This window comes from Pteropus medius, unplaced genomic scaffold, assembly GCF_902729225.1.
Source record: "Pteropus medius unplaced genomic scaffold, Ma_sr-lr_union100, whole genome shotgun sequence".
NCBI classification, from domain to species: Eukaryota; Metazoa; Chordata; class Mammalia; order Chiroptera; family Pteropodidae; genus Pteropus; species Pteropus medius.
In genome coordinates, this window is record NW_024340849.1 from 38,549,774 (window position 1) to 38,574,812 (window position 25,039).

Consider the following 25,039-nt stretch of genomic DNA (forward strand, 5'->3'; position numbering starts at 1 on the left):
TAACAGATAACTTAAACTTATTAATTTGGCTGTTTCTCAGTTAATAATAAAATTTTTTATAATACTTCTAGAAAATATATTTAATTCAGAAGCAGCCACCAGGTTTTCACTGACCTTATTTTGGGAGTATTCAATAAATAAATATTCAACATACAACATTTCTACATGTTTAATTTTGTAAATGAATTTATGTAAAAAAGAAGCTTTAGCCATGTGCAGAGACAACTGTCATCAAAACACAGGTCTGAAACAATTCAGTGATGGATAAATATAATATAGTTATTACTTTTCTAATTGCTTCTTCTGAGTGGGAAGCCCTAAGGAATGTGATATCTTACCAATACAGCTACTGTAATAATATAGAGATAGGACATCCTAAATGTTGTACCCTGTCTACTATAAAATATACTGGGAAAAGGAGATTATGATAATATAGGCAAACCCAAGCTCCTGGTCTCACAATGAAAAGACCTAACTTACTACAACATAAAGCATCCCTTTAATTCTCTGATTACTCAGGGCATTTAGTTACTTACCTGTGCTTCCAAAATGTATAACCCCAAGCTACCTGAGGTACAGAGTAATTACAATATATATTAAAAGGCTGCTACAAGGATCAAATGACTCTAAACTATACAGTGAAGTAAGACAGTATCATCAGCTACTGAATAACCAGCTGCATTTCCACTCTTTAAAATTCATAAATGTTATAGGTGGTTTTTGAGAAAGTAACACTCAATAGTCGTTTACAAATTTAAAAAGGTTTTTCATTAGCTGTTTGGTCAGAGGTGTATAGAGATACATTTTGTACATAAAGTCTGTTATAAAACACATGTTTGTCATAAGCAAATCTAGATATTTTCTGATTATTTCTAGTCATTCAATCTGCACGGAAATGATTCTGATTCTAGCTAAAAGGAAATATAATTTTATAGCTATAAATCTATTATTTAAAAGAATAATATTTTAGAAAATTAAATTACCAGGCCTATATAAAGGATCCATTTTAATAAAAATAAATTCCTTCAAAAAATTTTATTGAACATAGCTTAAAATGTATAATCAGATAGCAAATACATTTTCTTGGTTTTAGTATTGCTTCTTAAAAGTGCTCAACATTGTGACTCTAAAGGATGTCATTCTAATCAATGGTTGTTAATCTAGCATTTACAAGATCACTAATTTCAACATTAAACCAAGGTACAATATAAAGAGCTCACTGTCTAACTCCTAATCAACTTTGAAACTTTAAACTTTTAGTATGAGAAAAGGTCAGAGAAAACAGAATTCTTATATAGTGTTATTATGTGCATAAAAGAGGAGACTTGTAGAATAACTTGAACAAACAGTAATTAGCTATTTAGTTTGGTATGTGTTAAATCACCATACCAAGTCACTGATAGTACTCAATTTCTGATTAACAATGCTTGCAGCAGCCATCACTACCTGGGCTATAAACAAAAGTGAAGATAAAAACAACAGAATAAGTGTATTTCATAAAAATTTTTAATCTCAAATCACTCAAATAAAATATTTTCACCAGTAAAGAAAAGCCTATTTATTCCTAAATGAAACAAAGATATTTTCCCTTTTTAATTTCAGGTGGGTAGAAAAAGAGAAATTTTACTTATTAATTAAGAAAATAATCTATTTTCCTCATTCAACTGATGCAATTTCATTATATTTATTTTTGGAATAATTTTTATTACAGGGAAAATTTATACATAGTTTTCTGCAACTATTAGATAATTCTAACATGCATATAAAATAAGTTAATACCATCAATATTAATTAAAGTGCATTAAAAAGCTGGATGGTTTTTGATATCCCTATTTCCCACAGAAACAAAGCAAAATTTGTGTCATAAAAGGAAACCATGCCTTAAGAGCTGCATTGCCTACTGGCCCTGTCCTCTGAGCCGCAGGAGTAGTACTAGTCTAAATGCAGTTACAATTTTGTTGCTTATCCAACAGTCATCTCCTTATTCTTTGCTAAAAGAATAGCGATTTTTCTCAATTTCCAGTAGCTGCTTGGAGAGAAGTTATCTGTCTGGGCTCAAGGGATGAAATCTTTAAAAAGTTTTTTAATGTTTCATCTTAAAATAACTTCAGACTTACAAATAAGTTATAAACATAGAACAAAGAATGTCTGTATACCTATTATCTGGCTTCTCAGAATGTTAGTATCTTGCAAAACAATAATACAATTATCAAAATAAAAAAAAGTAATACTGATACAATACCATTACCTAATCTACAGACCTTATTTCTCTATCCCTCTAATATTATTTTTCTGGTCCAATCCAGGATCCTACATTGCATTTAATGTCATGTCTCCTTGAATCTGAGACAGTCTCTTCTTCTTTGTTTTTCATCTCTGTCTTTGATGCTTTTGAAAAGTATTGGCCAGTTCTTTTGTTGATTGTCCTTCAAGTAAGGTTTGTCTGGTCTTTTCCATGATAAAATTTGGATTGTGCATTTTTGGTAAGCATACAACAGAAGAAGTAAGGCTGTGTTCTTGGTGTATCACATCAGGAGGTACATGAAGCTGACATATCTGATTACCAGTGATGTTAACTGGTAATAATTTTCATTGTAATAATTTTACAGTGTAATAATTGTAATTGTAATTACAATTACATTGTAATAATTTTCTCTTTGCAATTATTAAGTATCCTGTGGGAGATACTTTGAGTAATTTGCAAAACTTATACTAAAAAAGAATTGTCCGTTTATTCCACAGGTAGAATAATTCATTATTATCATTATTTCATTGTTCAGATTTTCCTAGATTTATCCATTAGAGGGGTTTTTTTTAAAGATCTTTTTAGTATCTTTTCAACATGTCCCCATTTTTTTTAACATTTTCTTATTTTCTGTCCTAGCTCATCTTGTACTTTGCATATCCACAATGAGCACACGTGAAGCCCCAAAATTCTCCAAAGAGCCTTGATTCATTTTACTGGAGAATTCTCTTTAGAAATCAAGATCTGGGCTTCATGTGTACTCACTTCTACTGGGAATCACTGTTTCTAGGCCCTCTCAATGGACCACGCCTAGGAAATGTATGTGTGTCTTCACATCTATTAACATATATCTGTATCTATTTCTATATGTATTCACCCATATAGTCATACTAATAACTCCAATTCCTACCCAGCAGCAGAGGGTTCATTCTAGCCTTCTCCTTTTGTTAACTCCTTTCTCCTGAGAGGGTAAAACCTGGCTCTCATTATCAATAATATATTTACTTATTTGCTCAGTCCTAGAATACATATAAAGTAGTGTCAGAATCTTTATTAGTCTGAGCGAATCATGTTAACTTAATTCCCTTTGCTAGTTATTGTTTAGGAATGCACACACAATAATCATTAGTGAGTCAGAGGAAGTCTGATGGAGGTTGCTTCTGGAAAACTTTTATAATTAGTAAAAAGGAACACAAGGAGGTTCTGCAAGTGATAACTAGAATGATGATGGTCATCTTGCCATTTTGTAGTGAATGACAACTAATAAGGCAAACCAAAACACTAAAGATGGCAGAGAAGAAAGACAGAAATAACCTGAGTCTTTGATGATTTTTCAGTCACTGAATAACTCGTCCTAGGATCACCCTACTTTGGACCTTTTATGTGAAAGAATATGTTTTCCTTGCTGTAAAAGTCACTTCTAGTGGCTTATTTTGCTCACAGTAAGAAATTATCCTAATAAGGTATACATCCTAAACTTACTACTCAGAAATGATTTAATTTCCTCTATAAGTAAAGAAATATCTCTCTGTTGTGGGAACTGAATGGCTTTACTGTAGAAACAGAGATATAAATTATTCTATGGGTAAGGATGTTCCAGGTGTTAATCACAGTTAAGAAAAGGATTTTGTTGACAGATCAAAATGAATTTACAGGTCAGTTCTTGTCTTAAATACTTTATGAAAATTATATATTACAATCATGTTAAAATATAAATATAAGCAAATATTAACTAAGATTATACTCAGAATGATTAAGTTATTTCTTTTACTTTAAAAGTCTGAAAAATTTGATGTCAACTATCCAAGGTTCACACTAAGTAAAGCTAATTTCCTTATAAATAAGACATTGAGGTCAAATAGGACATTGGTATCAATTAATTTATAAATAAGACATAAGTGTTACATATTGATACTTACAAAATTCGTTCCTTTTTCAGTTTAGTTACTTTTACTTGTAAACCTGAAAAATATTAAGGAAAAAAACCACAGTATTTTATTTATACATTTCCTCATTTCTTAAGCAGTTAATCTAAGTTTCTTTGAGTCTAATGCTACATTATTAAGTCACTTGAGTCTGGCCTCTGAAAAATGGGCCAGGTCCCATTAGTTTGAAGAGAGTTATTTCCCTTATTTGTACCCTGAGGTCACAAAAGTATATCTGTAACATTATTGCAGTTAGTCTATTATATGACAGCCAAGTAGAATGAAATTTTCTCTACCTAAAGTGAGTTACCTCCTTTCTAATAGCAGGGGCAAGCATGTAATTTAGAAGTTCACTATAAACGATGTTCTATGTTCTGACACAGCCAATGTACTTGCTAACAGCAATAGTGCTCATGTACGCTCAAGTCTTCTGGGATTAAAACAGATTGTGGCAGGAAGTCCTGGACTAGGGCAAAATTGCTTATAAAAAGTACTTAACAACGGGCATTAATGTTTTTATCTCAAGATATTTGTACTAATTATTTTTAATTTTAATTGATTCTGACACAAAACATAACAAAACCACTGCCTCTGGGACTCAGGTAGTTATTGTGAAGAAACCAGGCTGATGGGCACTGAAACTGCAAGGAAGATATAGATAAAATACAGTGACATTTCTAATTTTTAGAAACAATAATTAAAAGGAGAAAAACAACTATTAAATGAACATGTATACAACATTACTAGCAACTAAATATAAATTCAAACCAAAAGAAATTACTTAGCAGAAATATAATACCAAATGTTAATAAGTGTTGTAAAACTATACTCCCATATTTTGCTTGAGATAGTATAAATTGACACAATTTTTTTGGAAAGCAATTTAGCAATAACAGGACACTTTTTCATCAATATCTGACTTTTTGGATTCTAACCCAACACTATAGTCCAAACTATAGAGAAACTCATAGTCACAAAGAATAGTGAACAATTTATAGCAACATAAAATGCTTAAAATAGGGACATGTTTAAGTAAAATATATAACCACTTGATGGAATATATAGCTATTAAAATCATTAAATAAAAAAATTAAGTCTATTTAGCAACACTGAACCATTTGGTTTTCTCTATGTTCTCTATTTCCTGCAATGTAATTATCAAAAAGTGGGGGAGAGGGGAGCTTCTGTATGTACTTTCTCTGATATCTAACTTAATCTATTTTATTAAGTCGTGGATATTTTATTTATTTTAAAAATAATGTTTAGGAAGTTTAAAAATTCTATGTCTATTCAAGAATTCATTTTATTTAAGGCAGAATTAGTCTCCAATAAATAGTTACAGGTTGACTGATTTCTGAAAAAAATCAAAGATTTACTATTTGTCTTTGGTCTATGGACTCTAGTATGGACTCTAGTAAGTTATACATTTAGAAAAATTTTCCATATAATGTGTATAGAAACATTAATAAATCTGTCATGTCCAAGAACAGAAGTTTTCATTATCTGTTTAATTTAGGACAGTCTTTTGAACAATATAATTTAAGACAAGTAAAAGTTTTTTTTTTTAAAAAAACCTATACATTTCCCCACAATCACCCCTTCCATGATGCTGATTGGGGACAAAGTTAAAAGTCACAAAGATACTGATAGGGAAGTAGGGAAGTCACCCTTTCCTATTGCCCCAAGTTGTAATAATTTAATGCCAAGAAATGTAGATATTAAAGAAAAATAAAGGCCCTGGAGAATTATGTGTTATATGTTTGCCCTATATCTCAAATTTCACCTCTAGGAAATATCCAACTACTACAATTCATTTTAGCCTCACTTCTATGACCTATAGTTTGAATAAATAAAATGTTACGAATAAAATAGTAACAATGTTATAAACTTGTAAGCAAAAAATCACAGCAACTTTATTCATAATAACCCAAAACAGAAAAAAAACAAATGTCCTTTAATGTGTGAATTGTTAAAAAACAAACAAAAAACCAAAAAAGCAAATCTGTGGTATAGCCTTGTACTACTCAGCAAAATAAATAAATAAAATAAATGAAGTCTTTATACATGCAATGACTTGGAAGGATCACAAGAGAATTACACTGAGTAAAAAGAAAGCCCATGTCAAAGGGTACATCCCATATGATTCCACTTCTATAACATTTTTGAAATGACAAAATTATTGCGATGGAGAACAGATTATGAGTAGCCATGGAGGGGTTAGGGAGGTAGGAAGGTAGCTTAAAAGGGTGGCATGGAGACTTAAAAGGGTGGCATGAGAGATCCTTGGTGGTAGTCACAGGAATCTATACATGTGATCAAACTGCATAGAACTACACACACACACACACGCATGTAAAACTGAAGGACTCTCAATAAGGTTGGTAGACTGTACCAATGTCAATTTCTCAGTTGTGATAGCATACTACAATTGTACAAGATACTACCATTGGATGAAACTAGGTAAAGGGTACAAGAGATCTCCTTGTAGTGTTTACTAAACTAAATGTGAATCTACAATAAGCTCAAAATGAAAAGCTAAATAAATTTATGGAAAAACAAAAACATTTGCCCTAAGAGAGTTGGAAAACTGTTAAAAAATAAACCAATAAAGGGAAAGTATTTTTTAAGAATGTTACAAATAAAAACTGGGATCATCTTTTGATTTTTAAAAAGTCTTTTCCATCAATTTGTCAAGTTCATTACTTGAGAAGCTTTCTTCTTTTTTGGGTAATGATGACAAACTCACAAGACCACGAAAGTACTTACTGAAGCATTGAATCATTCTTAAATAATTAAGAAAAGAACTTGTGACCCTACTAGGTCAAAGACTAGAGTCAGCAGTTTTTAACTATTCTTCCCTTCCCAAAGTGCATGAAAATTTACTTGTTGACAGATTTTCTTGTTTTAATTTTGGCCGACTTCTAAATCTTGGGTCTGCCTTTAGGAAGTGAAAATACACCCAAAGACGAAATGGAGTCTTGCCATGAATCATTTTTTAAAAAGAAACAATGAAATAGAAAATCCATATAAACTTCAAAAGAAAATTCTTGGGAAATATGAAAAGACTACTCTTTTATCTTGTAAGCATTCAACACCTGTGAGGCATTTGTTCTGTCACGCAGATCAGCCCTGAAACAGGTTTATGTGTGCATGTGTATGTGTTTAAATTTTAGCATTTGCTATTCATCAAGTCAATTAGGCATCTACAATTAGAACCCCTATAAAGTGTGCTTTAATCCTGCTCCACACCCATCGGAAGGAATGAGGCTGTACAACAATGCAGCTCCTGTATGAACAGGTAGTCTGCTCAACAAAGTATTTGGGATTGTAACACTGGCAACCTGAGACACCTATTGAGGAAACAGTGCTCAAAAGACCAAGCACTATATTACAATTAACCCTGCACCCACTCGTATATGAATTTTAGAGAAAAATAAACAATTAAGGGCCCATATATAGTTAAAACACAGGAAACAAATTTAAGTATGAATTCAGAAATGTGTAAGAATTCAATATTATAAACCAAATCAAAATAATTGTTTATTTTTACTTTTTTAGTTGTCTACCCAGAACCATATATAATGTATGTACTGTGATTTTAAAACAATTTATGGTTCTGAATTATAAATTATGAGCCTAATAACACCTTTCTTGACAAATAGTGGCTTTATATATAGCCCAAACAATTTAATTTCTACCAAAACTACTACTAGTATTTCTGTAATTGCCTAATAAATTATTTCAACTCCAAAGTGAAAACTCGTCTTTATGAGATACAGCCATATTTAAAGTGTGCTTAGTTTGTTCTTTAATATTTAATTATCTCAAAATGAGTAAATTAATTTTTGTGGATTTTATTGAATTTATGGAAACGCAAATAGAAAAATAACAGATGTAAATTACTGATAGTATTCTTAATAATGAAAGAATCTATCTGATGTTATGGATGAAAATTACATGTAATTCCTCTCATTGTTAATTTGTGCAGTCTGAATATAAATGTTATCCAAAAATCTTTTTGGAACTTTTGATGAAACATTTGAAAAAATAAATGCAGCAGTACGAAACTGAATCAAGAAGTATTTATCCTGTTATATTAGAGCCTCCATCCTTTCTCATTTCTTCAAAGGAGTTCCAATTTTGTACCCCCAAATCTGCCTGGTTTTCTATGAAACTGATAACCATATTTATCAGATATAGAAAATATTATTAGATGAGACATTGATGGCAGAACCTGCCACGAACAAGAGACCATTTATTAAAATGGTGGCATTCTGAAACATATTCTAAATTCCATTTTGTTACTGTGCTGTTAAATAATAAACCTGATACTGAGATTAAAGTGGCAAAAAAAAAAAAATTGTACCCACATGAACTTCATTAAACTTTTAAAATTTAAATAATTCTGAAATTTCTATTAAATTCTATTAAAACAATTCTGAATTCAAAGTATAAAGACTATATATTATCAATAACAATTTGTATTTACCCCTGACACTAGCAGCATGTCACAAAAGGAACATAAGACACTAGAATGAACAATCATGAAAGGATACAATTATCTTAAAGATTAAAAAAAATATATAAAGACTCGGTCACAAATGTCTCTAAAATTTTCCAACAAAAATGGTCTGGTTAACATACTGCTCTTCTTTGACAGAAGCTGGGAGACTTTATTATCTTCTAATTTTAAAAGAAATTAAAAAAAAACAGCATGTACATACTGTTTTGTATGTGGTATGTTTCTGCTATCATTTTATTATGTTTTGGTCAAAAGAAGAAAAAAAGAAAGCTCTAGATACATACAGCAGGGTATTCAGATGAATCTAAGTTCCTATGGGTAGACTTTCTTGTATACCCGAGTAAAAATTACATATTTCAAGTATTAACATTCATAACATTTCTTTTCCTTTTTTTTTTCTTAAAACTGACGTGAAAGTTTAAAAGTAATGAGTCAATTTTTATTCCTATGTATTACTTCAAAACCTGCAAAGTCTGGACAAGTCCATGTTTGATGTCTTTCAAATAGCCTCTTATACTGGTTTCCCCAAAAGGATCCCCCACCTTAAAAAAAATTTAAGTACCCTTCAGGCATGTCTTTGATGTTATCTCATAGTCAGACGATCTAATTTTATGTGGAACTAAGCAAAAACATTGACAAAGGACTCTTAAAAAATCCTGCTTTCAGCTAATTTGCCTAGCCCTCAACCAAAATGTCTTAAAATAACATACTAATTTTTTAAAGATAGTGCTCATTTGGTGCCTTTAAGACTCCAGTAAGAGATTTTAAAATGTAAAAATGTACCCCGCTCAATCTATTATAATGTACCAAAGGTTATCTTCTCTCAAACATATATCCAATACCTACCACTTACAAACAACATAGATATTTACCAAATATACCAACAACTGCTATATTCCTCCCTTAAAGTTTTTCAGTGAATATAAACACTCTGCTGGGAGTATGATGACTATCAAAGTATAGCCACAAGAAACACACAATTTAAAAAAATAATATACTATATAATCCTTGTTTTATATGTTCTATAATCTGATGAATATGGCATATTGTTCTTATCAGAGTATTATTTATTTTCTTGATGCGTCCTCATCATAAAAGAGATCTCCTGAAGACCCTGAAACACCAAGAAACATGAAGAAGAAATCTGCTAAATATTTTATCAGTTAAATTAAAGGCCTAAAAATAAAACTGGCCCAGTTTCAGGTATGTCTAAAAATTCTAAAATGATAATGATGTGCAACATGAAAAACAAGCATGTTTTAAATAAAATAGTAAAAATGAGCCAGATATAAAATAGCTATGTACACTGATCACAATATGAAAAGCTACACGCATATCATTTAAAATTAGGAGAGAAGAGAGAAATGTCATTTCTGTAGAATGGTGACTTGTTTTTTCCTTTCCCAAGTTTCTACAGTATTATCTAAAAACAGAGTATTAAAGTAAATGGTAGTAAAGTATTTCAGGGTTTTAGACAGATATATAATTTTGATATTTTTATATGTTATGGGATTTTAAAAACTGTTCAAGAAAATGTTTCATTGATATAGCTCTAAACTAGGCAATTCATTCAGGTATCATTACTGATTACTGATTTTATATTATGTGTGAAGGACTTTTACCTATGGGGATGTAAAGATGAGTTAGATAGGGACTCTGCATAATAAAAATGTAATGATCTTCTTATAACCAGTTACAAAACAACAGAAAGTAATTATTTGAAGGATAAAGAAATTAACCTTATGCTTAAAGACAGCAGAATGCTAATTCTCCTCTAACAAATGTTTAATAAAAACTCAAGTATATCTGGTCCTATTTAAATTATTTCAAAACATTATATTTGCTTCACTTCCAGGTCACAAGAATAAGCTTTCTAATATGTAGCTCCCATAATAGTATAAACTGGAAGCCATTCTTATGGGTAAGCCTATGAGCTGGGGTCACAGTATTATAAACCAAAAAGAAGAAACTGCTGCTCTTCAACAGAAGTTGTTAGACTTCTTGCCAATTTAACAACAAAAAAAAAGGTGTTATTTAACTGATTACATTATTGGTATCAGTGTTACCAAGACACTGTCTTGTATCTGGCTATTTTTTGCTATCATTTCATTATACAATTATATTGTATAAATATTTTCCTAAAAAAAATGAATATGATGCCCATAAAATCTACTGTGTCTTCACTGTTGTATTCTCAGCAACTGCTACCATCCTTCGCATATAATAACTACTCACTGAATAAATGGCAAATTAGCACTAAAACTCAGAATCCTTCTTCAATGTTGCACACTAGATGTTCTGAGAGAAAATAGTGTAGTCAAGTGAAGAACAGAATTAATATAAAATATTCATATTTGTCTCCAGACATATGACCAAAAGAACAGTTCATTTTAAAATTAGATCTTTATCATTAACAAATTTGAAACTACACTAAAAAAATTAATAGATATATTAATCAAATACAACATGGAGATGTCTTAAGTACAGATCTGAATAAACCAACTAAAAAAACCATTTTAGGTAAGTATGGAAATTTGAACATTATCATCTACTAGATGATATTAGAGAGTTTGTTCTGTTAGTGTGATAATGGAATTTTTTTGTTAAGACTACTGGACTAAATTTAAGTATTTATAGATGAAATTATGTTAGAGACTTCAAAATAACTGAGTGGAAGAGGGATAGAGAGGTACATGGAATATAGGTAAAACAAGATTAGCCATCTACTGACAATGGTTAAAGCTGAGTGATAGGTATATAGGAATTAATTATACTATTTTCTTTACTTCTGTATATATGCAATATTTCCTAAAAACAAAACAAAAAAAACCTTAAAGTTTAAACAAGAACACAGACATACAAAAAATAATAATAATACAAGTGGTTACGTGCATGTGTGGGTGGGTGAGAGGGATAACTTTTCACTGCTCACTATTTCAGAATTTTTTTTTAAAAAGCTTAAATTAAAAAAAGGAAAATAATAACTCCATTGATATCATTCATTTCTAAGTGAATACTAATGCACCCTGATTGCATCAACGATGTTATATGTTGAAAGAGGGCTTTCATGGAAACATGGATCAGAATAATCAATCAAAGAATGAGCATTATAGAGTAGTAAAGGATGCAGGTGAAGCAACAGAAGTAGTCAAACTCCAATCTTTCATTAAAAAATTTAAGAGCTTCTAATATTTATCTCAGCTAGGAATTAAAAAACTACAATTAAGAAGTGAGAGAAGAAAAAATGGCATAGATGATATAGAGACTCAGTTCATCCCTCTGGTGACCAAATCAAAGTTGTGACTGAAACAAGAAGCAGTAGCATGGAAAAATCACTGGTGATCTAGAGGAACAAACCACACAACTAGGGAGAAGACTAAGAAAACACTCTGCAAAGGCAAAAGGTAGGGCAGGGCAAGAACTCTAGACTGCCAGTTCCCAGTAACTGAGTGGGACAAAGGCAGCAGCATATGCCTCTTAAAGGGGCCGCGTCCGCGAGCAGATTTTCGCGGTGACGGACCTGCTCCCTCTGAGCACGTGCCAATTTGGCTGCACGCAGGGGGCACTAGGGACTTACAAGGAGACACTATCAGAGTGAGGGCCGAGGAGAGACTTGCTCGGTACAGAAGTGCTCCCGGTATCCAATATTCCCTGTTGAGCACGCCCCAACCCCAACCCACAGTGCGTGGACACACTCCACCATAGCAGAGAGGTCAGCAAACTGTATAACAGAGGTCGCTCTGCCCAGAGGATTCCATGAACCCCCCCTCCCTCAACTCTCGGACCCACCCAAGCCACATTCAGGTATATCCTCCTCGAGTCAGGTGCTCCTTGCTAAGACTCACCCTGGAGGCAGCCCGGGTTTCTGATGTGGCCTTTTGAGGCAACTATAAGCACAGCATCTGTGCATTGCTTGCTGAATCTTAACAGGTGGCCCTGGAGGGACACAGGCTTGGACTAAATTTGGCCTGCAGCTGAACCCCTCTCAGGACTGTGCCACTGGACACCTACTACACAAATCCACACAAATAAGACTGGGAGACTTAGAAGCTATGCTTAGTACATAGAAACAGACACAGAAAGGCAGCCAAAATGGGAAGACAAAGAAGCAGAAACTATATGAGAAAAGAGTACAGAGATCCTGACATAATGGAGTCTAACAGATGCAGAGTTCAAAACACTAGTTATAAAGATGCTCGATGCACTTTTGGGAAGTGTAGATAAATTCAGTGAGAACTTCAACAAAGAGATTTAAAACAGCTTAAAAATGGAAATTATAAAAGGGAACCAGTCTGAAATGAAGAACACATTATCCAAGATGAGAAGTATATTAAATGGAATAAACAAAGTGAATAACGAAGAGGATCAAATGCCCTACCTAGAGGACAGGAAAGCTAATCAGGACACTCAATCAGAATGGCAAGAAAAAAGACACCAATACTATAAAAATAATTCGAGGATATGGGACACTATTAAGGCTCCAAATACTTGTCTGATAGGTGTAACTGAAGAAATTAAGATGTTGAACAGCTGTTTGAAGAAATAATAATGGAAAACTTCCCTAATCTGGTGAAGGAAATGGACACATAACCCCAGGAAACTCAGAGAATTCCAAAATTTGGGATCCAAAGAGGCCCACAGCAAGACACATCATAATTAAAATGCCAAAGATTAAATACAAAGAAAGAATATTAAAAGCAACAAGAGAAAAACAAATAATTACATGTAAGAGAAAACCCATAAGAATGGCAGCTGATTTCTCAAAAGAAACTATGTAGGACAGAGGGCTTGGCAAAAGATATTCAACAGGATGAAGACCTAGGATATACAACCAAGAATAATTTATCCAGCAAAGCTTCATTTAGAGTTGAAGGACAGATAAAGAGCTTCCCAAACAAAATTACGCTAAAGGAATTTATCAACACCAAGCCAGTATTACAGGAGATGTTGGAGGGACTTCTTTAAGAAGAAAAAAACATCAAAAACAGGAATAAAGAATGGTAACAACTACATTTCTATCAATAAGTACCTTAAATGGAAAAGAGTTAGTGCTCCAACCAAGGGATGGAGTGGCTGAAAGGATAAGAAAACAAGACTCCTACGTATGAAAAGGAAGGGGATAGAAAGATATTGCCTTGATGGACCTAGAAGGTACTTAAGTCAGACAGAGAAAGATAAACACTATATAATTTCACTTATATGCGGAATCTAAGGAATAAAAAGAACAAACTAATCAAAAACAGACTCACAAATGTAGTGGACAACGATGACAGACAGGGGAGGGTTGTTTGGGAGAACGAGATGAAGGGTTAAAGAAGTACAAGTTAGTAGCTGATGGTCACAGGGATGGGGAGCATGGCATAGGGAATGCAGTTAGCATTAATATGTTGGCTAGGTGGAAGGTCAGGGGAGGGAGGGAGCAATTGGGGGGATCGATCATTTTTATGAACTATATAGATGTCTAACCAATGTACTGTATACTTGAAACTAAATTAAAAAATAATTTTAAAAAAACTACAATTAATAGAGACGTTCAGTAAAGTTGTAGGATACAAAGACAACATATAAAAACCAGTAGTGTTTCTATACATTAACAATGAACGATCTGAAAAGAAAATTAAGAAAACAATTGCATTTACAATAGCATCTAATGAAATAAAATACTTAGGAATAAGCTTAACCAAGAAAAAGAAAGACATACAATAAAAACTACAAAGAAAGTGTTGCTTAAAGAAATTACAAACATAAATAAATAAAAAGATACCTTACTGTTCATAGCCTGTAATATTAAGATGTCAATACTACTCAAAGTGATCTACAGATTCAACGCTATTTCAATCAAAGTCCCAACGATGTTTTTTGATGAAATAGAAAAATCCTAAAATTCATATGGAAACTCAAGGAACTCTAAGTACCCAAAACAATCTTGAAAGACAAAAATGAAGGTCACAAGCTTCCTGATTTCAAAACTTAATTAAAAGCTACAGTAATCAAAACAGTGTGTTACTGGCCTAAAGACAGACATACAGACCAATGGAATAAAATAAAGCCCAGGAATAAACTCTCATGATCAAATGGTTTTCCACAAGAGTGCCAAGACCATTTAATGAGAAAGGACAGTCTTTTCAGCAAATGGTGTTAGGAAAACTAGATACTCATATGCAAAAGAATGAAGTTAAACCCTGACCTTACACTATATGCAAAATTTAACTCAAAATGGACCAAAGGCCTAAACATAAGAGCTAAAACNTGTACACTTAAAAATGGTTAAGATGATAAATTTTATGTTAGGTATATTTCATGACATCCCCGCCCCCCGCCCCTTTAATTCCTCCTCCCTACTTCCACTCCTGACCTATGGATGGTGCATTTCCCCTTAAGAACTGGATCTCTGAAGGCGGGGCATTTCCTCCCACAGGCTCGCAGCAAGTGTGCACCCTGTGCCTAAGGCCCTCGGGGTACGGTCCGTGGCTCCACCTGGGGCGCAAACCCAGGACCTTCTGCATGTAAAGCAGATGTGCTAATTAACCATTACACTATGGAGCCACCTTCATGACTTATTTATTTATTTTTTTAAAGTATCTTCACTCCTCCCCCTTGCCAAAAAGAGATGGAAAATAAAGAATTTTATAAGATTTCTTAATTATTTAAATTTTCTCATGTTATTTTGGTCTTCTCTTTTTGTTTCTGCCAAACACCAGCAGTTTAAAAACCATAAAGGGTATAATAAGTAATCGGTATGTGAAACCTGTTACAACTTTTTTGTAGTATCCCATTGTCTCTAGCTGGGACAGTCCACAGCAGGAATTGATAGTACATAATGGTTCCTGCTTCAGAATAATAGCAAGTTAACATGTATATTGCTTACTATGTGCCAGACACTCTTACAAATGCTTTACATATACGGCTTTTGAAGATCGGCAGTGTAGATTCAGAATTCAGATTTAACCACTCCAACACATGGCCTCTTCCTTAACAATGGACTACTTCCATCCATTTGCGATGAATGGAATAGTCACAAGATGAAAGTTTTGATTTAATCCTAAAGACAAGGCATGATGACAACCATGCCTTCAGCATAATACATACTGATTAATTAAACTTAATTCAATTGTAAAGCCTGGTCTAACACTACTCCCCTCCCCTCAGTATACTCCTGTCATTTTCTCAGATAACATAGTGCACTACAAAATCCCTTAAAACAAGGACTGTATATGATTCATTTTTATTCGCAAGGTCTGGTACATAGTTAAGTGCCCGAAAAACATTTCTTGAACAAGTATCTCCAAATACGCTGGGGTTTGCAAGAATTCTGGGGTTCATATTTCAGAATCCATTAATCAATGAATCCATTATGAGGTTTTGCCAGAAACTCAATGTACCAAGGGTAAGTTCCAACAAGACCTACAAATTTTACTTTAGATTTAGGTAGATCAGTTTTAATGGCGCCCTGGTGTAATGTTAAAACTATAAAGCACTATAGAATTAAATCTAATGTTGCAAGAAACAAATATAATAGAAAGCATTTCCCACACATAGGAAAAAACATATTACGTTAAAGTTATAGAATTAGATATGTATATTAAAACTTAGTAATCAAACCCTGAGTTTGGTTTTAATAGAAAATTCCTTTACATGCACTCCATTTTAACACAATCGCAAATAATATATACTCATCCCAACCACAACAGTTCAAGCCTGTGTTCACTCATTATACTTCATATGAACCTTTTAAGTGCTTATTTCATTATACTGTAATGATCTGTTTACATGACTCTATTAGACTGCAGGATCTCTGAAGGTAAACTGTCATTTACTTTTGTATCTCAGTACTGGTAGTAAATAAATTCTCAAACATTTGTCAAATGACTTATGTAGTATTTTTGTGTCCGTAAATAATCCTGTGAACAATTTTACAGAAGAAAATTAAGTTTAGAAGTTATGTAACTTGGCTGAGATTACAAAGCAAGTAGATAAATGAAATAAGAATTCAAATCCAGGTCTTCAGTTAAAACTTTCTATGCCCTTTATATCATACCACACATATCACTCAAGTAAATAACTACAAATTGTGCAAGAGCTACATACCTTAGTAGTTTCCTATAGTTAAAAAGCAACAACTCATAAAAATGAAGCACGAAAAATTACAATAGTAAAGGTTCCTTAAAAATGAGATCTTTAACTGTCATACCAAATTATTATTACTGTCTCAACAGAATACTGCTATAAGTATTGAAGAAAAAATTTTACCTTGTACTTCTTTATCATGATGCTCCTTCAGTTTTGTCCAGAGATCCTTGAAGTCATTAGATATATCTGCAGAACTAGGGCTTCCACAACTGCTTCCAGAGATGTTCATTTTGCTTAATATACTCCACACTTCTATGTGCCTAATGTTTTCTGATCTTTTCTTTTACATTATATATCTATAAAGTTGTCTTTAGACAGTTGAAATACCTGAAATGACAGACAGCAACATAAATAAATTCTGCATTTACCTTTGTGTAATTTGAAGTCAGGATGACTTCAGCTCCAGCGAGCTATTCTCAAGTTTTCCTTATTTACCTGAGACTGGAAGAAGGGGCGTGACGTCCCAGGTACCATCAATGATTTTGATAATTTGGGTGGTGGGAAGTGAGGAAATATGATAATGCTGAGATAAGCCCTGACTTCAGTAATCTGGACTTTTGTTAACCTAAATTTTCAGGCAAATTGTCTCTTATTCCTCTTAGAAGGAAATAATTACCTAAATTAAAATTTAAATTGAAAGGATTCTGATATAGAGAAGTTTGTAATCATTCATGGTCAGTATTGATTCACCATTCGGAAAGAATTTACTGCTTTTTAAACCTTTGAGTTGATAGAGTACAACAATACATTGAACCAAAAACTGAAAAACATTCGGAAATATTCTTGACTTAATGTATATACATCCATACATACAGACACACATTATAAAGAGCAAGAAAGATGACTGATGTATTAACACATGAGTATCTTAACACATTTCTCATAATAAGAGCAATCAGTGAGCAATATACAGACACAGCAAAGATCTATGAATACAGAAACATCTAATAACAAGGCAACTAGGGTAAAGGTATTTTGTGCCTCTTTCAGAGTAAAGGTAAATAATTAAGTTTATTATATGCATAGCCCTGAAGGAAGCAACAGGCTATTAAGTTCAGGTGAATTAATAAATACTTTCACGTGTTCTTAAACTGAAACCATTAACTAGCTACCATCAAAAAAGTAAAATGATTAACAAGTCTACTAAACCTCACACCTGGCTCCCTAGCCAATGCCTTACTATAGCTAACAAGTGCCCAAACTCATTTAAATGTCTCTTGCTAACTATTTCTTGAGGTTTTTGATAGAGATTAAAATAAGCAGTGATATTTCTAAAAAAGATTATGTGTGAAGTCACTTGGTAAACTGTAAAGCCCTACAACATTAAAAACACTTTTATTAAGCTTTCAAAAACTGTGATCATACTTTTTTGAGACAATCAATGAAAACCAAACATGTACAGGATTTTAGATATTAGAGAATTATTTCTAATTTCCTTGGGTATAATGAAGTGGTTATTTAAAAAAAATAAAAGGTCCTTTATCTCTTAAAGAGATATATAAAGATACTGAGGTGTTTACAGGTAAACTGACATGTTCTCTGAGATCTGCTTTAAAATACTCCAGCTGAAACAAACAAAAAATTGATGTTGGGTGGAAACATGAAACAAGTGCTGAACTTTGATAATTATTAGCTGGGCAATGGATGGGTGTATGAGGAGGTTCATAATTCTAGTGTCTCCCTCATCATTTATTAAGTGTTCACTATATACCAAGGATCGTGTCTTTTTAAATTTTATTTTATTATTAGTTTCAACTATATAGTATATTGTTTAGATATTTATGTAGTTTGTGAAATGATCCCCCTGATTTCGCTTTCTCTCTTCTGGATCTACACCTAGCTAAGGATCATGTTTTTTATTCATTTTTAACCTAATCTTCAGAACACCTCCATAAAACAGCTACTATTATTAATTTAATTTTAGAGATGGAGAACCAGGTTTAACAGATTGACTCGCCAAGGTCACATTGCTACGACACGGCTCTGTCACGGCTAGAACTCAAGTTGGGTTGCCAATTAACTACAAAATACTACTAAGTAGACAAAAAAAGGTAAAATAATTATTTCTATTAAGTAAATAGTGTAAAACAGAGTTACTTTAATGAATTAAAAAATGGATAGTGTTAAATGATTTAAAATCAATAGTGTAAAAAGTGTCCCTTAAGAAATATATCTTTAGAGGCAGTAAAAAAATTCTCCTCACATAGAAACAAAATATCAATACTAAACTTGCCAATTCTGGCTCACAAAACCATCTCCAACCTATCCTGCAGGCCTAGCACTTTTTCTTGGCATCTCTTTTGGCAATGAACCGTTATTCGCTGCACGATGTTGCGCTTTAATATCTCAGGAATGTGCATCTTACCTCTGAAGTTGCATTCTGGGCTCAAAAGTCTATAGTAATATAATACCTGTCTGTACATCCTGTGACAGCATAAATCATCACACTGAAGGTGCTCAATAAAATATTTCTCTCCTGTCACCTCATACGTATTCTCACAAAGGTTAAGGCAAGAGCCGCGCCTCCAGTAAAAGGAGCTCTAAACAGCCTGGGACTTTGAGCGGTTCTCTTACTAGCAAAGCAGAAGTCCAAGGCTCCCATCCCCGGACCTTAGGCCATCAGCCTCTCCTTCCGCAAACGCTCCACAAGCTAACTTTTGGACTGGTGCGGAAAGAGCAAGGGAAGCCCCCGCGCAGGGCGGCAGGGGACGCATGCGCGGAGCGGCTGGGCGTTGGCAGGCATTCCTCAGCCTGCGCGGGAAACCAAAAATTGCACTGGCCAGGAGCCTGTTTTCCCTCCTGTCCAGCCACGTTTAGGCTGGCCCCAGCCTACTTCCTCAGACTCAGCGCCAGAGCCTTAGGGCCACCCCCACCCCGGGGGCCAAACGCCTTCGGTCAGCGCGCAACTCCAGACCGGAAGTGGCCCCTGTGACCCAGCGCTCCGGGTTGGGGAAAGAGGTTCCTCTTACTTACGGCTTCCAAGATTGCCTCGAGATTCTTGAAAACTCCGGTAGGGAAGCGGGCTCGTTCCGGGGCTGTGAAGAGACGGCGCGCTTTTCTTCTCTTTCCCTCACTAATCTGCCAAAGCCTAGCGGGAAAGCCAACGCCTCAGGGCAGCCTGCATTTTCCTAAGATGAGGGAGGTCCCGAAAACCGCCTTCCAGGGTCGGAGGCGGCCGGACCGGCCCCGCCTGGAGCCCGTGCGACGTCACGCGGAACTTTCTGGGACGTCACGCCCTTCCTCTGCTCTCAGAGTGAGGCGGCTCCCCTCACGCCCACCGCGGAAGAGCGGGTTCGGCGGTGTGTCAAACCGCGTAGGACAGTGAAGGGATCGTGGAGCGCCACCTCTGAGCGGTCGGGAGTGGCGCCAAGAGCTGGCGACCTGCACAGCGTTTTGAGATGCCTGGGAGAAAGCTTAAGCCGTTATGTCTTCGGAAGTTTCAGTTCCTTGGTGTTACGGGAAAGTTATTGATGTGTCTGACTTAAGCACATTTCTGAGAAAGCATGTGAGTGGCTTGTACCAAAGAGAAAGTTAAAATTAACGTGTGAGGGAATGGACACGGATCAATCTAAGGTAGTTCTCTGCCTTGTAGCTATTACCTGCAGTTCAGTGATGTGTCTTGACAAGACTGGGCAGTGAGGCCATATGACAAAACGATGTATATTTTTCTTTGGTTAAATGGAAAGTTTCTGGAAAACCTGAAATGAAAGGGAATCAGAAGTGACCAGCATTATTTGTTGGAACAACACGCTGTTGGTAACATTTTAAAAATTTTTTAAAAATAAATTTAATAAGAATTTATACGTAGCAACTCAATTTTTTATTCTGTATTTTCCTGTATTACCCTAATAGGTCATGTCCTTAGACTACAACTATTGATCAATCAACATATGTAAACCAGGAACACAGTCATCTTGTAAATATCGATTCCAGATTGCAAGTACATTTCTGATGGTTCTAGCTTATTTTGTTTCTTGCACTTGAATCAACAGAAAGCAATACTTTTGAAAAGGTCGATAGCTTGTAATTTTGTTGAAGAGAGGATAGCCACCTTCTAAACTGAAACACTTTCATTTTAGATTTATAAACACCAATTAGAATTAGCAACTCGTACACATTAAACTTACACAATGCTATATGTCAATTATATCTCAAAAAGCTGTGTGTGGGGGGGGGAGTGGTAGAATTAGCAATTTAGTGAATTTCATCTCTACCTCATGAATTTCCTTCCAGTCATCTTTGTATACTCATTGCTTTTAGTACTTGTTGACTTACAAACTATATCAAGTATATTTTATGCAAAACATCCTAAAAGATGACAGAACAGCACACTTTTTTAGGACAGCTCAGGTTCTTGTTGCAAAATATTGAATAATTAAGTCATTCCTGTTAAATGGCTAACTGGATAAGAATACTATATTTCCTTTTTATTTTTAGATATATATTGTTGAATCATTGATTCTTGAGTTTGAGAAAATTTGTGTAGGATATTATTATCTAAAGACTCATTGTCTGCAATTTCCCTTTTATGATAAATTTCACCGTCATTAATATCTAGAGTTTTTCACTTTGATAAATTTCATTGTCATCATTAATATCTACAGAGTACTGTATTTTTGCATTTATCTTCTGATTTTTCTAATATTTTTGAAGTGTTTTCCTCTATTAATTTTTTTCTTTGCCATTATGAGAAGAAAATGAAATTTCTGAATTCTCATTAGTGATTAAACGAAAGCTTTAATAAAACTACAGAGATAATGTCGCCAGATTTTTTTATACCTTCTTAAAAGATGATGCAGTACTTTGGGCAATACAATAAGATAACAGAAGGATAATGTAATAATGATGGTTTACTATTGAATCAACATTTTAGGGGATTCAGAATTTTTCTGTTTTATTATTTTTTGTCTTTCCCTCATGTAGCATAGATGGGAATAATGTTGAAATAATTTCTGGGATGATGATATAGCAAAATGCTTAAAGCTAGAGGAAATTAAGATCACTAAGCTTTCATAAGTTATGAAAGGGTCCAATGGCCTCACATGATAATTGCATAATAGAATGAGTTTTATTACACGTTTTTTTAAGTGCATGTATTTTTTGTTCTTTGGGGAAAAAAGTCCAAGAAAGAATAAGTCATGAAATCTTTACCTTTATAAATAATTAGAACCTCTTAGAAAAGCAACTCAAAATCTAAAATTGGATCCAATGGATTCTGATGGTATAAGAGTTAATCTATAAATTGATTCTTTGATATTTCAAATTGATATTTGATATATCAATCCACTTGATAATCTCATCATAGCAATCAATGACCTCCATGGTGTTGAAATCAAGGGATATTTTGATATTTTCCTGTCTTTGCGATTACAATTGACTACTTCCTCCTTTTTGAACCCTCATTCTTTGGTACTGTAGGCATCTAGTTTTAACAACTTACTAGCTACTCCCTCAGTCTCCTCTGGAGGTTCTTCTTCTCTCCAGCCTTTAAAATATGAATTTCCTCAGGGTTTTTCTTTTCTCTCCCCTACTCTTCTCATCCATACCCTTCCACTCCCTTAATAACCCATCTATGCCTGTGATGTTAAATGCCATGTATATGTTAATGACACAGCCTTTCACCTCTGATCCTGACCTCTCTTCTAGATTTTTATAACTGTATATTTACATTAATATAATGAATATCCCAAATTCACTCCACACTTGAATTCTGATCTTTTTTTTTCCCGATGCATACTACTGTGCTGCCATAATCTGTTGGCCTTTCTCATATGATGGTCCCCCCTAACTTTTTTTTGGCTCAGGGACACGGTTAACTCTCGAGAATCAATGTCTCACATTCAGATCTGGGAGGGCTGGTGACGTGCCTGTGCAGATGACTTCATAACTCTTCCTCCTCCTGCAACAGCATCTTGGCTGATTCTATACCAATTTTGGGATGATACCAGTCATTTGGCCCCGAGTTGGGGACCTCTGTTCCAACATATTTGTTTTAAACAGACCCTTTTTTATTCCTCTCATCATCCAAAATATTTCTCACATCCTTTTATCTCCCTATCCATTGCCATCACCATAGTCCAAGCCACCATTATTCCCTGCCTGGACTTCTTCAGTAGTCGTAATTGGTTACTTTCTTGCCCAGTCTCCAATCTATTCTATTGTGCAGTCACATTCAGAATCATTTTAAAATGTAAATTGTTTCATATCACTTTTTTGAATAAAACTTCTTAGTAGCTTCCCATTGCACTTATTAAAATCCAAAATTATTAGTATGGCCTACAAAGTTCTATGATTAGATTCCTCCCCCCCTCCTTCTCTAAACTCATCTCATAACACTCTCCCACTTACTTGCTATCCTCCAGCCACACTGGTGTGCTTTCAGTTCTTCTACCAGGACTTCAATGCCAGGAATACCTCCACCCCACAACTTTTTGTCTGATTGATTCCTACTTATCTTTCAGTTTTCTATTTAATGTACACATTGACTGCCTGACTCTTACAATCTCTATTCTTAATTAAGGACCCCACCTCCCTCGAGGCAGTGTTTCTATTATAGCAGCCTTTTCTATTCCTTTAAAGCTCTTAAAATTTATAATTAACCAATAAATAGATATAACACCTTTGTCTCCTACTAGACATATATATCCCTTCAGGTCAGGGACTATGTCTGTCTTGTTGACTAATATGCCTGGCACATGGTACCTTCTTAAATGTATTTGTTGAATGAATGAGTCAATGAATGGATGAAGTTCACAGTCCATACTGCATGTAAATTCTAGACCCTCGTAAAATAATTCTCTGTAGTAATTGCCAGATAAAGAAGACTTCTTGAACTTTTTCCACTCCCAAAGTAGGAGGAAGAAGAAGTCAGTGATAGTCAGCCATAAGTCCCTATTCGTACATGGAGCTCAGACTTTTGTTACTATTTCCTGGCTTAATTTTGAAACCCTTTTGCCTGATCATCACCTAATTAGTTCTGAAGAGAATCCTTCCCTAGCTATGAATTTTGTCTTTCTGAATCACCTAACATTTAATAGGACTCTATGCTTTCTCTCTCATCAACCCCTTATGGCATTGGGACTTCAGCCACACCAGGCCCAGTGCTGCCACCTTGAGGGCTGGGATTTTACTGTCTCAGCATACCTAAAACCCTTTGGAGTCCCCTGGTTAGGATGCTTGTTTAAAACTTGTGTGGCGAAATGGTTAAAATGGTAAACTTTATATTACGTACATTTAACCACAATAAGAAAAATTATGTGGTAGCAGTAAAAATTCTAGAATTTTTATAACTGTAGAATTTTAGAACTATGTAGATTTTAAAATCATTTAACTTAAGCCATTTTACAACTGAAACTCTTTGTTAATTCTACAATCTGCTTAACTCCTACAGCTGAAGGTTGTGAAAGGAAAATCACATAACAGGTTAGTGTGATATCACTAAAATTACATGGTTTCAAACCTCATGTAGAGTATCAATTAATCACTAAAATAACCTTTATCCAGCAGCTTCTGTTTCTTTGCTGTCTTCCAAATCTTCACTATTTTCCTCAAGCTTTTGTGCAGTATTCTCGCTCTCAGCAGACACCTTAGCCTCCTGTTGATAGAAGACAATTGGGCTCAACAGGTATGATCTTCCTGAACTTCCCTTTTTCTTTCTCAACCCCGTGATTTAGGCAATATTATTTTGCAGGTAAAAGTGCATCCTGAATCTCATTGCTTCTCACCGCCTTTTTTGCACCCACCCTGAGCCAAGCCATCATCATCAAACATCTTCTGCAGCAATAGGTCTTCTGCAGCAATAGCCTCCTTTAAAAAAAAATCAACTATCTTTCTACTTTCACAGTTTTTCCCTTGCAGTGTGTATTCTTCAACATCAGTCAGAGCAAGTGCTTTAAAACCTAAGTCAGTACATGCTGCTCCCCTGCTCAAAACATTCCAGTATCTTCCCATCACCTTAGAATAAAACGAAACCCCTTTTCATGGAGTAAGGACAAATCAACCGCTATATTCTATTGATGTTACCACCTAAATATAGTTTTGAATTAGTGCTTTCCTTTCCATCCTTGATCTTGTTGCTCTTGGACTACAGCCTTCCTGCTTCAAGCCTTTTTCACCACACAGCTGCTAGAGATTTAAATTATTATTTCTGATCCTGTCACTCCCTTGCTTAAAACCCTTCAGTGGCTCTCCATTGCCTAAAAGTTAAAGTTCAATACT

General features: G+C 34.3%; 1 protein-coding gene across 5 annotated transcripts in view; it reads right to left on the reverse strand.

Annotated features, from left to right (window-relative positions):
• The window catches only part of RBBP8 (RB binding protein 8, endonuclease), a 75,869-nt gene extending 55,410 nt beyond the window's left edge, over window positions 1-20,459 (reverse strand). The window contains exons 1-3 of one of the 5 annotated variants that reach the window (XM_039844659.1): window positions 19,796-20,459; window positions 16,943-17,149; window positions 4,165-4,207 (exon numbers count right to left, since the gene is read on the reverse strand). In XM_039844659.1, coding sequence (XP_039700593.1) covers window positions 4,165-4,207; window positions 16,943-17,051 — 152 coding nt within the window. In that variant the 5' untranslated portion in view covers window positions 17,052-17,149; window positions 19,796-20,459. Of the gene's footprint in view, window positions 1-4,164; window positions 4,208-16,942; window positions 17,150-19,396; window positions 19,540-19,791 lie in introns of those variants that run through there. The other 4 variants (XM_039844627.1, XM_039844616.1, XM_039844638.1 and 1 more) reach the window with 4 other exon arrangements.
• Between the last annotated feature and the right edge of the window lie 4,580 nt (window positions 20,460-25,039).